Genomic DNA, 15273 nt, shown 5'->3' with positions numbered 1-15273 from the left:
AGATGTGAGGGAGTGTTAAGGAGGGATCCCGCGACCACCACCACCCCCGCCCCCCTCCCCCTCGCTCTGCCCCTCCCGCCCTCACTCCACAGATCTGGCTGGGACCAGGGAAGCATCTGTCCTTCCAGGCTTGGGGGGCAGGATGAGGAGGGTAGATTCGCATCTCCCGGTGCCCGCTTCTCTGGGGCTGTCTGTAGAATCGGTGCCTTGGACTTCCTCTGTCCCACTCGCCTCCCCACCTAGCGCTGCCTCTCGACAGGTGCTCCCTCCCGCCCTTCCACTCCAGTCTCCTGGGCTCCGTCCATCACGCCTGGGTTGCCGAGGCCAGGGCTGGGGTTTGCTTTTGGCTCTGACAGGCCCCTCCTGTGGGCAAGAGAGGAATGGTCAGAGAGCTCCCTCAGTCCCAGCACTCCCCCACCCACACCCCAAGCAGTTCGTGCCTCATGATGATGTTGACAGCTGCCAGGAGTTCCCTAGGGCTCCTGCCCTGGACCCTGCCCATTCTCCCTTCTCCTGCTGCTGCCCCAGCCCTGTACGGTTGGGAGCGGGGGGCTTGTCAGGGGCTCAGAGTCAGGGAGAGGGAGAGAGGCAGGACAGAAAGACAAGGATGGGGAAGATGAAGAGATGGGAAGAGACAGAGGGAGGAGTTCAGGAGAGGGGCCCCTCAGCCCCAGCTTCCCTGGGTAGCAGATGTCAGTGACTGGGGCTGGGCCTGTTGGTGGCAAGAGGTTGGGGTCGTGGGGGTCAGGAAAACTTTTAAAAGGACCTGGGGACTGGAGGTGAACTGGGTCTTCTCTCCCAGCACGCTACACAAACTCTCTACACATACACACATACACACACAGTCCCCAGACGTGCACACACACGTATGAATTTGGAGGCACTCACGTACCTGTACCCTTGCACGGCCGCACAGGAATTTTGCATACCCCTCATCTCCCCAGGACACTCACACTGTGAGACTCAGAGCCTCGCGGCCTGGACTCCTCATTGCGCACATTCACGGGCTCTCATCCGTGCATGTTTGCCTGGGGGTGCTGGGTGGGGCTGTGACCTGTGACTTTTGCCTTGTGCCCTCCCTGCCCCCCACAGAGACACCCCACGTGCAGTACGAACGCCTGGGCTCAGACGTGACTCTGCCGTGTGGGACGGCGAACTGGGATGCAGCTGTGACGTGGCGGGTGAATGGGACAGACCTGGCCCCTGACCTGCTCAACGGCTCTCAGCTCGTGCTCCGTGGCCTGGAACTGGGCCACAGCGGCCTCTACGCCTGCTTCCACCGCGACTCCTGGCACCTGCGCCACCAAGTCCTCCTAAATGTGGGCTGTAAGTGTTACTCCCAGCACCCCTCATTTGACCTCCCACTTCACTCAAGGGCGTTGTCCATGAGGCCCAGACCCTTGGCCCGGTTCAAAGCCCCTTCCTGGTGGTAGTGGTGGAGGCCCTGACCCTTGCCCTCCGATCCTATTTGAGCCTGCTCTTCTGACCTCTGAGCCCAGTCTCACCCCCTGAGTCTGGACCCCTGGCATTTTGCACTTGTATCCACCCCCACTGGAGATCTTTGAGATCCTGAAATCCTGTTCCCTATGACAAGATGGGCACAGGAGGGCTGGCAGGCATGGCCCACCTGGGGCCTGGTGGGGAAGAATCCTAGAGTCCCAGCTCCGAGCTGGAGTGGCCTCACTCCACTGTGTCCTCTCACAGGGTCTGGCCCTGAGGGCCTTAGGGAAGAAAATGGGGTATATGGTTATGCAGGTAGAGGTGTGGCACTCTGGGAAGCTCCAGGAAAGAAGGAAGGCTTCCTGGAGTGTGAAGCACATGGAGACTTGGAGGATTTGGAAGATACACTGAAAAAGTTCTTTCTGGCAGAGAGCTGAGTGTGACCATAGGCTTCAGAGGCTGGGAGGGCATGAAAAGGCCACATGGGTTGGTATAAATGGCAGAAGGGAGCTGAAGGAGGGGACGGGGCAGATCATGATCCTGGAAGCTGGGGAGTGACACAATCAGAGTCATGTTGTTAAAAGGTCCCTCTCTCTGTGCTGCGGGGAGGCAGGTGGATGGGCAAAGGCGGGGGCAGGAAGGAGGCTGTTGCTGGGATGCAGGAGAGATGAGGGGGACCTAGGACCGGGGCATAGAGTTGGGGAAGTTGAGAGGGGGTGATTGGACCTCTAGGAGCTGGTGATGGATTGGAGGTAGGGAGGACAGGAGAATAGAGAGTGGGAAGAGTCAAGACGGCTGGTGGTACCAATCACTGCAACAGAGACAAGGTGGAAGGGTCAGCTGGAGGAGAAGATAGCGTGTTCTGTTTACATGGTGTCTCAGTTTGGGTTTCCCTAGAATCAGGTGAGAATTTGCATACAGGTAGTCTATTTGGCAGGTGACAGAAACATCATAAGGGAGTGGGAAAGTGATAGAAAAGGAAGTTAAGCTAGCCAGTAAAGGGGGAGTTTTCTAGCCACTGCTTCTGGGCAACTGGCGCTTAACCCGCTGGGGGAGCCCCGGGAGCCGAGGCAGAAAATGTGTCTCAGAGTTCTCCTGCCTAAGGAGTGCGGGGGCTCAGATGCTTATACACTAAGGGGTCGGGGTGGGGCTGCTTTAATTCCCCAGCACTTTTGGCCTGATGCCCTGACAGGCAATGCAGGTTTTGGTGGCCGAAGAAAGCTCTGAGGCAAATAACTGCAGAAGCAGTCAGCGGGTACGGGTGAGGGATCTGCGGCACCACCATCTGCTATAGACATGTTGGGTTGTGGTCCCCGGGGGACAACCGGGAGTTGATGGCTGGTAGCCAGTGAATCTGAGGGTCTGGGACTCAGGGAGAGGCCTGTGCTGGAGATGGGAATTTGGGGGGGTGTCAGCATTAACTCCTTGGGAAGGGGTGAGATGGCCAAGGGTGAGATTGTGGGATGAGGAGAGAAGAGGACCCAGAACCCAGCCCTGAAGACCATCACTGTAAAAGGGGTTGATGGAAGAAACGAGCCACAAAAAGATGAAAGATCAGAAGGAGCCGGCAGGAAGGTAGAAGGAAGAGCAGGTGAGTGTGATTCAGAAGAGGCATTTGGAGCATCAGGATGGTGAGGTTATCAGTGTTGCTGATGGTCATCTGGGCAGGCCTCTGGAGCTCAGCCAGAGGCACCAACTGACAGAGTAAATACTCTGAAAATAGCTTCTTTTCTTCTTGAGCCAAGGATTCAAGCTTCTCCGGCCTCATCCCACTTGGGTGATGCACCCCACTGTCTGAAGATGGTTTCTTTACTCCTGGGAGCTACTGAGGGGAGGAGACGCTTGAGGGACCTGGAAGCAGGCCCCTTCGCCACTATCAGGAGACTGGTGTGGACAACCGTGGGAAATGTTAGGCTGAAGTGTTGCTCAGGGTCCGCCACAACACTGACCCGTCAGTGGGGCTAGAGGAGAGGTACAGGTATGTTTTGGTAGGGATGTTCCTTTCCCCACAGAAAAGCTCTTTTATGTGTTTAAACTGGAGAGATGGCAGTCATCATGAAACGCCTTAGTTGCAAACCGAGGGTGGAGTGACCCCTGTCGGCCAGCTTGAGATATGCAGGATCAGCCCACCAGAGTCCTCCCTGGCCCACCACAGGGTACGTTAGAAGTGGACCATGCAGCCTAGCCCTGGGCCCTTACATGGGGAAAAAGGCCATATATTGAGTGGCATGCAAGGAGTATGAGGCCAACTTGGTACAAGTCACCCATACCCTTGTCTTCTCAGTTCGAGTCCCAGAAGTCCTCAGGATGGACAAAGCTGGCTGTGATGGCTGGGCCTTGGTGGCTCTGGGCCCCCAATCCTGATGACTCGATTTTCTTTGAGAGGTCATTGGAAGGGGATTGGGTCTAGATGTAATGCCTGCAGCCATACCCACAGCTGCCCTTTGTGACCAGAACCCAGACCTTTTATATATAGTGCTGATCACTCCCCAGGCCCTGCCTTTCAGAGGAGAGCTGGCCATGAGTTGGCTGTAGCATTAGTTACAGATACTTATCTCTCATTGCCTTGTTTCCTTCTGAAGAGTTGGTCAGAGGAACAGGGGACATTAATCATGATTGTTTCAGTCACTTTATATTAGTAACAAGAGACTGGGTTTGGCAACACTCAATATCAAATTATCCTTCTCGCCAGTGCTCAGAGAACAGGACAAAGCTACCCCTGATTTGTGGGCCATTCAAACTAAAAATTATTCAATATTTATCCTAAACATATAAGATTTTCATGTCTCTATTTCCAAGGGAACCTGATCATAAAAATATTCCGTTGAAAGTCCCCTTAACCAGGCTGATCCCTGAACTGCATCCTCCTGACCCACCTTCCTGCCCTCAGGCAGATGGTCACAACCAGCAAGGAGGCCCCTACCCAGGGTGATGAAAGGACCCCCCACATTAGGAAACAGGATCACAAGGTTCCTTTCAGTAGCATCCTTTTGTTTCCTTAGACACTGCTAATTCCGTGTCATTCTGATTTTAAGCTGAAATAAATCAGAGATTAAGTGACTAATTTTAAATAGACAGTTCTTTGTCCAGGTTTAAAATATTTGTATTCGATTGGTCAGGACAGGAACTCCTGAACCCCTGGTTCAGCATCGCTTCCTCCTCAGCTCTGTTCGGTGGGGAAGGAGAGAGCAGCCTGTGGCTGAAGAAGAAATTGGGGAGAAAAGATGGGTAGATGGTGGGCATTTAGGAGTCCAGAAGTTGGGGTGCCTCGAGGGATGTCACGTGATAAGGTTAGGACAGGCCATGGGCCTTGAATGCCAGGCAGGAGGAGGAGGAGTGTGGGTGTGGCCCAGGCAGGGCTGGAGCTGGAAGGGTCACCCCGCCCCGCCTGGCCTGATCTGGCCTGGCCAGGGGTGTGGGCAGCCTGCCCCTCCTCCTCTCTGAACCGGCGGGCAGGCCTCGTGCGTGCTGGGGGCTCCAGCCCAGGCGGGCTGGCGAGATGAGAGGAAAAACATGCGGTTTGGTGGGCTGGACATGGAAAAACAAGCCAATTAGGAAAACAAACAAATCCTGGGCCAGCGGGGGTACACGCACGCATGCACACGCACACACAGCCCCGCGTGGGACTCAGGGACGCCCTGCCACAGGCTGATGCTGTCACTTGGGCATCTCAGGAGCCCCCATGGGGGCAATTCAGGAAGTCTGGGCATCCAGGAGCATGCCTGTATGTGATATCATGACACGTATGTGTATGGGCTTTTGCTCACACACAGCCTCTAACATGCTCTCACACGGTGTTCAGCTCATACGTGTGAACACACTTGGAATTCTGGGCACCTTCCCACACCCACAATTCGAAAAATGCATTCAGACTTAAGTTCCGTCTCATACTCAGTGTCTCAGGTTTGTAGTCCCGTTGTCACTGTTTAACACACAGCAGCGCATTTACACAGAGGACCTCAGCCACACAGCCTCACACGTGTAGACAATCCCCAAGTCACACAGCCTCACCCCGAGCCCCACACAAATGCAGTCACCCGGCCACGCACAGCTAATCGCAGCGACACTGCTGCCCAGAGTCCCAGTCACACACAGGAAGCCTCTCGGAGTTACGCACACAGCCTCACAATGGCAATCGCTTACAAACAGCTTCTCCCCTGACTTGCAGCACGCTCCCAGCAGGCCTCCTAATTGCATACTGTCCCACAGCCTTACACTTGGTCTCTCTCAGCACACCCACCTCCGCCCACCCGGCCCCTCAGCTGGGCTCCAGCTGCAGCAAGTCACTCCTTTTCTTCCTTTTCTTTGTTTTTCTTTCCTCCTTTTCCCTCTGAGAAACCTGGTCCCTGTCAGGAAACCCAAGCCCTTCCCTACTCAGGGCCCAGGGCCAGGCTGGAGTAGCCAGATGACAGACAAAGCCCTGCCTGCCCTCCCTCCCCCCTGCCCGCCCCCCATGACCTGCCCAGTCAGAGAGGGGAACTGGTTTGCGGGGGGATGTCTGAGGGGAGATGGGTCCGAGGGGGGAGGACGGTCAGAGGGAAATGGAGGAAACCGGCCACTGGGGAGGCTGGGCGGGTGCGGAGGCCTGCGAGTCCAGTGCCATGGCCCGCTCTGCCCTCCGAAGAGTCCCAGGTGGCAGGGAGCTGACTCTGCAGGCTTCAGTCCCCCCTCCCCCGCCCCCCGCCCAGTGCCCTTCTCCTTTGAAGCTGGGGGTAAGGGAGGGTGGTGGTAGGAGGGGGCAGTGGAGGCTTCTCAGCCAACCTCGGAATGTCCTTTCCTCCTGGGGTGGCTGCCAACGCCGGCCTGGCCCACAGGCCCCCACGAGGCGCTTCCTGTGTCCTTGGCCACCCCCACCCCCCCCGCACGCCTCTGTGCCCCTGGGCAGATAGGCACGGGGTACGTGAGGTGCGCAGGATGAACATGGAAGAGACACAAGATGGACATGGGGCCAGGAAGGCTTCCTGGGGGAGGCAGGCAGCAGCGGGCAGAAAGCAGGCTGCCCCTCGTGCAGGCTCAGCTGGCCTCCAGCTCTCCCCTGCAGGCCAGGGGCTGGAGCCACCTCTGCCCACAGCATAGCCCACGCCACCTGCCACATACAAGCTCCCCTCATGCCTCTCTGACCCCTTCATCTCCCCTGCTGCAAAGCCAGATCGGGCCCTGGGGGTTCGGCCCCAATACATACGTACTTCACATATACTGGACATGTACATGCAGTCACACACAGTCATTCGCAATCTCGTGCACACTGTGGATGGAAGCCCACGGTTCCCCAAGTATCACCACGGCCACTCAGCAAGTGTGGACATGCACTCCCCCTCACCGTCCCTGGCTTATTGAGCTGCCCCCCTCCCATTTCCTGTCCACCTGTCAGGCAGGGGGCGGGGTGGGGGGGCACAGGAGGGAGGTGTCAGTGTCCCTGGAGCCGTGGACGGACATGCCTTGCCTGGGTCAGATCACAGAAGCTGCCTCCTTCCAGGAACCTGAGCCGGCTGTCCTCATGCCTTACCGAATGCCCGAGGGTGGAACAGCTGGGCTAAGTGCTCACGGCAGCAAAAAGAGTGGTTAGACAGCAGAGAGGACTTCCCAAGTATGTGTGTGTGGTCGTGTTGGTGGGTATCCCCATCCTGGTGTTTAGTACCAGCTCTGGCTTGCTGTGTGACCACAGGTAGGTCCCCATCCCTCTCTGGCCCTCCGCATTCCCCAGAGTAAAGGCAGCTGCTGACCATATAAAGGGCTTCTTTTTTCTTTTTTAAATAAATTTATTTATTTATTTATATTTGGCTGCGTTGGGTCTTCGTTGCTGCACTCGGGCTTTCTCTAGTTGCGGCGAGCAGGGGCTACTCCTCCTTGCAGTGCGTGGGCTTCTCACTGCGGTGGCTTCTCTTGTTGCGGAGCACCAGCTCTAAGGGCATGGGCTTCAGTATTTGTGGCACACGGGCTCAGTAGTTGTGGCTCGTGGGCTCTAGAGCGCAGGCTCAGTAGTTGTGGCTCACGGGCTTAGTTGCTCCACGGCATGTGCGATCTTCCCGGACTAGGGCTCAAACCCGTGTCCCCTGCATTGGCAGGCGGATTCTTAACCACTGCACCACCAAGGAAGTTTCCTAAAGGGCTTCCTTAGGGGTCTGTGATGGAGAAGCTGGGGGCTGGGGCTGGGGTGAGGTACACACCAAGGGAACAGCAGCTTCCTCTCTGCACACACACGCAGTCACACATAGTCATGTGCTCTGAGAGCCATACACATAGACATTCCTACATACGTACTCACATTCCATCACACGTCACTCATTCATGTCACACACAGACACATATGTGACATATATGCATATGAACAGCCGCCCAGTGCTGTCGTTCATGTGGAGCCACCAGGCCTGTCCTCGTGTTTCTCATTCTCTCCTGAGGGGAAGCCTGGGATGTCTCTTCTCCAGGGAGTGCACCCTGATCACCCCACCAACCAGAGGACCCGGTCAAGACCCCCCCTTGGCCTCTGTTGCACAATCTTCCTCTGGAAATGGACGCAGTGTGGCAGGAGATTTGGGGCTGGGGCCGATTCCCCCAGACATCACCTCCATCCTGTGATCGATGAGCTGAGGCCTCCCCACAGTTCCCGCCTCCATTGAGCAGGTGGGGGGGCTCTCTCTCCATACAGCCCGTTTTCCTTTAATTAAACATCTGGCTCTCTGTGGCCTGGGAAGCCTCAGACCCTCGCTGACAGCACCCTCCCCCCGCCACCTCTGGCATCACTGATGGGTTGAAGGGGGAGAGCTGGGGTTCTGGGGCCCACCTGTCCCCACACTAACGCAGGGGACTGGGGGCTCCAAGAATGTCCTGACCGTGCTGTCCTCACCCCCAGTGCCGCCGCGGGAGCCCGTACTCAGCTGCCGCTCCAACACTTATCCCAAGGGCTTCTACTGCAGCTGGCATCTGCCCACTCCCACCTACATCCCCAACACCTTCAATGTGACTGTGCTGTGAGTAGACGCACCTGTGACCTGGTTCCAACCCTGACCTCTGACCTCTCCCCCGGCCCCCCATCATGCCCTCAGTCCAGACCCTAGCCCAGCCTTGGGCTTGACCGTCCCCCAGCCTCTGCCCTACCCGACCTTGATGTTGGTAACGGTGCCTGGGCTTCATCCCTCCCCAGGCATGGCTCCAAGATTATGGTCTGTGAGAAGGACCCGGCCCTCAAGAACCGCTGCCACATCCGCTACATGCACCTGTTCTCCACCGTCAAGTACAAGGTCTCGATAAGTGTCAGCAACGCTCTGGGCCACAACGCCACAGCTATCACCTTCGATGAGTTCACCATTGGTGCGTGGGGAGGGGGTGGGTCCCTGCTGCATACTCCAGTGGGAGTAAGTGGGTGTTTGCCAACGTGTATATGAGCATTGGTGGGGGGTGTCCACATTGTGTGCCCAGGTATATATGGAACATATAATGTGTACATATATGCGTGGCATGTATATACCTGTGAACATCTGAGTGGATGTCCTTCACCTGCCGGGGCCGAGAGACCTCTCCAGCGGCTCTTCCCATCGTCTCTCTGGCTCCCAGAGCATGCAGGAGGGGGAGGGGGGCAGGCTGGGCCAGACCCTTGTGCAGCTGCAGCCTCCACACCCCCCCCCACGCTAATGGCTTCCTTACGGCCTGTGATGAATGAGGTGTCAGAACAGGAGACAGGACTGGGACAGATACCGCCTTCCCCCCCACCCCCATCCCAGCCAGATCCTCTGCCCGCCCCTGCCCCATCCCAGCCAGACCCTCTGCCCGCCCCTGCCCCATCCCAGCCGGACCCTGTGCCTCTGCCTGCCCCCCCCCCCAAGTATGGCTGGGTCCCCAGCCAGCCTCTTGCTATGTGAGCTGGGCCCTTAGATGCTCTCATCAGATCCTCAGCCCACTTCCAACCCAGATCTGCAACACCTGTGGACTGTCTTTTAACCTTGACCCACAGAGCAGCTTCAAACGCAGACTCTTCCAAGGGAGGCCGTGTCTCAGTTTGGAACTGGAAAAGTTGAGGTGAAAAGCCAGGCTTGGGGAAGTATATGATGCTGGTACAGGCTGGGGTGATCCAGGTGATGATGAGGGTAATGGTAGGGCATGACATAGGCTTAGTAATTGGGATGCTGGTCATCGTGAGGATGGGGTTGATGATGGGATGAAATTTATGATGTTGATATCATGAGCTGGTGACAGTGACTATAGTGACCGTCATTGGTGATGACAGGGATGTGAAAGGTGGAAGTAATGAGATGGTTGTTAACGGTGGTTGCCAAAATTGACAACAGAGAAGAGCGATGATCATTGATGTGCATTGGTTGACATGGCGGCTGGGGTTGACGAAATGGGGTCGTTCCAAGAGATCAGTGTGGTACTGAAGCTGTGTTTCCTCAACAGTGAAGCCTGACCCTCCAGAAAACGTGGTAGCCCGGCCAGTGCCCAGCAACCCTCGCCGGCTAGAGGTGACATGGCAGACCCCCTCGACCTGGCCTGACCCCGAGTCCTTTCCTCTCAAGTTCTTTCTGCGCTATCGACCCCTCATCCTGGACCAGTGGCAGCATGTGAGTGCCCTACCCTGCCCTGCCCAGATCCCGAGAGCCTGAATCAGAGCCACACGGCATGGGAGGCCCCCGTATCCCTGCTGCTAGCTGTTCCAATGTGAAGCCTGAGGGCAGTCAGAGAGGCTTTCTGGGGGGAAGAAGGGACCAGGTGGGCCTGGAAGGATGGATGGAGCTGAGGGAGATGTCCTGATCTAAGGTCCTTAGGGGTTCCTGGTGACTCCCATTGGGGCAACAGAACGCATCTGTCGTTGTGGCTCCGCATGGTAGTGGAGAGAAATGCTGGGAGGCAGATGGCAGGCAGTGTTTCCCTTTTCTTACCTCTGGCTTTGGCCCTGATCAGACATCTCCCTCTTACACTCTGGGCCAGGCTCTGAGCCTGTGCTGGACCCAAGGGGCAAGATAGTCCCTGTCCTCAAGGACTCACAGATGGTCTCAAGGGGTCAGAATCAGGCAATAGATTCAAGCTCAATCCAGGGTGTGAGCTCAGGCCGTGATTAGTGTCATGGCTCCAAAGTCAAGTCTACCTTAGAGGTCAGCTTAAAGTTATGGGTCAGAAGGTGGTCTGGACCGGGAACGAAGCAGTGGAGGGGGGGCAGTATGGGGTCAGGCTGTGGTCTGGGATGTTGATCAAGTTACGAGAGCGAGCTCTGGGGAGCAGCCAGGGGTTTGGGGCAGACTTGAGTTTCTCTCTCCTTGAGGGCCCTGGGCCCATAGGGCTGCGGGTGCTGTGTGGCCCGTGAGGTCTGTGGGCTAGGTCTGGGGCTGGGAAGGTGCGCCCTGGGGCCACCCAGGCTGGCACCCAGGGTCAACCTGTGCCCCCACCGCGTCCACCTGGTTCCAGCCTCATCTCCTCCTGCGCCTCTCCCAGCTGGCCTTTAAAGCGCGTAATTCGATTCCAGGGCGCCTGTCCTGGTTGCAGGCCTGGCTCCCACAAAGACTGCTTACATGCTCATATGTTCCCTGACAGAGTCCGGAGTCCCTCCCGCCTGGCCAGCTGCCCGCGACTAATGCATTGCTAATAACCAGGGTCTAGTTTCACAAGCCCCCCTCTCCTGCTAACTAGCTGCAGGCAGCAGCCCCGCGCGTCGCAGTGCACACGCCTTGCAGTGGACCTGGCACACTGCCTACCACACACACGCGGGAACATGCACGCACACACGTGGCCCCCAGCAGGAACCATGCTCCCTACATGCGTGTGACTAACATGCCAAGGCCACCCACTGGCCTGCACCGTGGGCAGAGCTGACCGCAATGCTGACGCGGGCAGAGCAAAACATGTGGGCTCTGTGGCAAGAACGTGAGTGGCCTGTGGCACATGTTATCCCTGCTCCATGTCACATTGGTATTGTGGTTGGCTAGATTTATGGCTCTTTTGAACTTGAGTTTTGCTCTGAACAGAATGGACTCTCCCCAATCCTTAAGCTTGGAGAGAGGCAGGTGTATGATTGGGAGGGGGAGTGGAGGGGAGAGCAGAGAAAAACATCACTTGGATTTTCAGGAGGATGTGAGAGATACAGGTCAGGAATTACACAAGAATGGGCACCGTGAGGTCTGGCAGGGGCTGTCTCAGCATGGACAAGGGGGAGCCGAGTCCTGGGACCCAGCATGGGTTCCCTGCATCTTCTGCTCTGGGCCTAACTCAGCAGGAAGGCTGGGAGGGCATGTTTGATGTCTGCTGCCACAGACTGGATGGAGGACTCCTAGGTAAGGCAGATGCCAGCAACTAGGGAATTCCTGACAGTTGTGGAGCCATTCTCTTAAGGGGGTGGATTAAGGGATCAGTGACAACCTAACAAGAAGGGCCCAGGCCTAGGAGATATGGCTTCCAGGAGGGCACTGCGCTTCTAGGCCACATTCCTAGAGGTATGGTTGGTTGCCCACCATAAGCCCACCAAGGAGGTGGTAATTTGATCTGCTCCCCATGGCCCTCTCCCTTTGGGGGAAGACAGATGTGGAGATCCGGGAGACAGAATCAAAGGAGGAGGCCCGAGGGTCAAATCCTGGGAAGAGGGAGAAGGAGCCGAATGAGCGAGGGCTACTTAGCCAGAGGGGGTCTTTACAGAGCAAAAGGGGACTGGGGGACCAGAGGTGGAACTGGGCCCCAACTCCAGGAGAGGAGGGTCTCTGGGGCCCACCGATCTTCCAGGGCTGGGAGTAGGACTTACTGAGCCCAGATCTGGGCCCAAAATGGCTCTCATACCGACTCTGGCCTTTACCAGTACCTCCTATCTCAGGCTCACAAACCCTGGAGGAATTGGGAGGCTTTCCCGCCCCACTTGGACCCAGCTGCACACACATGAATCCACATACACACACGCACATGGACTCACAGACTGTCAGGTCAGGTAGCCCAGACCCTGGTTTTCTTGGGGGAAGAGTGTAACAGGGACCCAAAAACCCCTGAAGCCAGACGTGGCCCAGAGCGGGCCCCCTCCTCCGCCCCTGCCGGCTGCCCCTGTTTACGAGGCGCCTTAATGAGGCGGCGGGTGCCTCTGAGATGAACCAGAGCCCAGCCTGGGCCTGGGAGGGGCGACGGACAGGCAGGCCAACCTGGAGGGTGGGGGGAGACCCTCAGGATGGGGCCGGCCAGGGCGGGGGTGGGGTGGCCATGCCTCCAGGAGGAAATGGAGCAGCTGTCCTGCTGTCCTGCTGCCCCAGGAGCTGCCCCCCCACCCCTTTTCCACCTCAGGCAGGGCGATGACCATAAGTGAGGCCACCCTGAGGGGGAGACCCAGCTGGGGCCAGGCTGGTGGGTGCGCCTGGCATCTGGGAGCCCAGGCTCTGAGCTGGGACCCGTGATAACGACAGAGCTGGCTGAAGTCTCTTTGGTGTTCACCATGTGCTTGAGTCCTCATTACAACCCTGTGAGAGAGATCATTAACGCCATTTTACAGATGAGGACCGCAAGGCATGTGGAAGTTAGGTAACTTAGTCACCTAGTTAGTAGGGGATGGTGCTAAAATTTGGACTCGGGCAGCCTAGCTCCATGCCTGCGTTTGTAACCTTCCCTTTAAACAGCTCCTTGATGGAGTGGGAGAGGGCAGCACAACATCACGCCTCTCTCACTCCATTCATCTTTTTGCCTCCAGCTGGAGCTGAGTTCGGGACTGGGCTGGGGCTGGTGAGAGAGCTGGGCTGACAGCAGAGTGAAGACACTGAGCAAAGTCCTCCTTACTCTCGCCTCGGGGCATTTCTCATCTCCTTAAAGATCTCCTCCCTCAGGACTGTCTTTGCTCCCTGCGGGGGGTGGGAGGGGGGTCTCCTCCCAGAGAAGTCTTCACCCTCCCAGGGATATTCTCAGTGTCCTCCCCCCAGGGAAGTCCTCATTCCCTCCAGGGGTGTTTTCACTCCTCTCTCCCCACAAGTGTTCTCACTTCTTCTGGGGGTGCCTCACTCTCGTGACCCCCAGGGTCCGCCGTCCCTATACCCCCCCACCCCGTGGTTTGGCTGCAGGTGGAGCTGTCGGATGGCACAGCGCACACCATCACGGATGCCTACGCTGGAAAGGAGTACATCATCCAGGTGGCGGCCAAGGACAATGAGATTGGGACGTGGAGTGACTGGAGTGTGGCCGCCCACGCCACACCCTGGACTGAGGAGCCACGACACCTCACGACCGAGGCCCAGGCCCCCGGTGAGCCCGCCCCCTGGGCTCCCTCCTGCTCCTCCTGGGACTTGGAGCATCTGCTCCAGGGGTCTCCACAGTCTGTGTGGCTGCCACACTCCCGTCGGTCTGTCCAGCCCCTGCTGTTCCTTGTCCTTGCTGTCTGGACACTCCCGGTAGGGGCCTCTGGATGGAGGGGTCCTCTGTGTGCCTTGGGGAAGCAAAGACCTGCCTGATGGGTGAGGCAGGGGCTGTCTGACAGGAGAGGCAGCCCTGGTCTGACACAAGAAGCAGGAGCAGTGTGCCTGTGGACCCCAGATGGAGGTGGGACTCCAGCCCCGGCCCGGCCCGGCCCTGAGTTTCCCCCATGTTCCCCAGAGACCACGACCCGCACCACCAGCTCCCTGGCACCCCCGCCCACCACGAAGATCTGTGACCCGGGGGAGCTGGGCAGCGGCGGAGGACCCTCAGCGCCCTTCTTCATCAGCGGCTTCGTCACCCTGGCCCTGGCTGCCGCTGCCGCCGCTGCCAGCAGTCTCCTGATCTGGTAAGTGGAGTGAGGCTGGGTGGTGGAGGGGAGCCCGAGGGGACCCCGACCCCACCCTCTTCCCTCACAGCCTCCTGCCCTGTCCCCCCAGAGCCCGGCATCCCGTGAGGACATGCCAGCGCACCTGCAGAGGAGCAGGAGGCCGGAGCTGAGCCCGAAGACCCCGGTTTCTATTTTGCACACGGGCAGGAGGACCTTCGGCATTCTCTTGAGACACAATTTGTAGAGACCCCGGCAGGCCCGGGCCTGCCGCCCCCCAGCCCCGCCACACCACGCCGGCCCCCCTCCCTGCTCAGGGCAGGGGGCCATGCAGCTAACCCATCCACCAAAGAGCACCCACACCTCCGTCCTGAGCCCTGGGGCTGGGCCCTCCAATGCCAGCGACTCCCAGGAGCCCTTGGGGGGCCTGAGGGGAGCCCCTCACATCCACAGTCTTGCCTCCTGTCCCAGCCTCCTGTCTGTTCCAGGGTCTCTGTTGCCACCATCAGATTATAAGCTCCTGACGCTGGGGGGGGCCCGGCCATCCCCTTCCCCCAGCACCCACACTTTTCAGTGCCCCGCCTCCGCCCCTGTTTTGTACGACCCTCCCCTTTTCCTGCTCCTGCCCCGCAGTATTTAATGCCCTGTCAGTCCCCTCTAGTCTGACTCAGTGGTAACTTGCTGTATTTGAATTTTTTACAGATGTATATACGGGGGTGGGGGGTTCTCATTAAATGTCACCATTTCATGAGTCCTTGGACCGGACCCACTTTGGGAGGGTAGCCCTTGTCCAAGGACCTCTCCCCTTCCAGGCCTGGAGGAGGGAAGCAGTTAGAGTTGGAGAGAGACAGCCCTCTCCAGACAGGTGGGGAGAGGCAGTTCAGCTCTCAGGCAGATGTGTCTGGGGACGGGGCTTCCCGCCTCTTTGGAGGGTAGAGCTCCCTGGAGGCCATGGGCAGAGTTGCGGGGAACAAGGGGCCCCAGTGAGGCAGGTCCCACGCGGGGGGCATCCAGTCAGCCCCGGAGGCTACTGAATCCTGGCAGGGCCAAGGTCTGTCAGGGGTCATCTCTGGAGCTGCCTTCCACGGGTGCCCAGGCCTGGCTTTACCCACGGGGCAGAGGTGCAAGAAGGGGAGGAGGGGTTGTCA

At 58.1% G+C, this 15273-nt stretch overlaps 1 protein-coding gene across 2 annotated transcripts in view; it reads left to right on the top strand.

Annotated features, from left to right (window-relative positions):
• Positions 1 to 14868, top strand: part of CNTFR (ciliary neurotrophic factor receptor) — a 38096-nt gene extending 23228 nt beyond the window's left edge. Inside the window, exons 4-10 of one of the 2 annotated variants that reach the window (XM_061199270.1) lie at positions 1093 to 1326; positions 8291 to 8408; positions 8582 to 8748; positions 9832 to 9995; positions 13449 to 13629; positions 13978 to 14146; positions 14238 to 14868. In XM_061199270.1, coding sequence (XP_061055253.1) covers positions 1093 to 1326; positions 8291 to 8408; positions 8582 to 8748; positions 9832 to 9995; positions 13449 to 13629; positions 13978 to 14146; position 14238 — 1034 coding nt within the window. In that variant the 3' untranslated portion in view covers positions 14239 to 14868. Of the gene's footprint in view, positions 1 to 1092; positions 1327 to 8290; positions 8409 to 8581; positions 8749 to 9831; positions 9996 to 13448; positions 13630 to 13977; positions 14147 to 14237 lie in introns of those variants that run through there. The other variant, XM_061199271.1, reaches the window with a different exon arrangement.
• Positions 14869 to 15273: the final 405 nt, after the last annotated feature.

This window comes from Eubalaena glacialis, chromosome 9 (genome assembly GCF_028564815.1).
Source record: "Eubalaena glacialis isolate mEubGla1 chromosome 9, mEubGla1.1.hap2.+ XY, whole genome shotgun sequence".
In the NCBI taxonomy this organism is placed as follows: domain Eukaryota; kingdom Metazoa; phylum Chordata; class Mammalia; order Artiodactyla; family Balaenidae; genus Eubalaena; species Eubalaena glacialis.
This window is presented reverse-complemented; position numbering and strand designations above follow the sequence as displayed.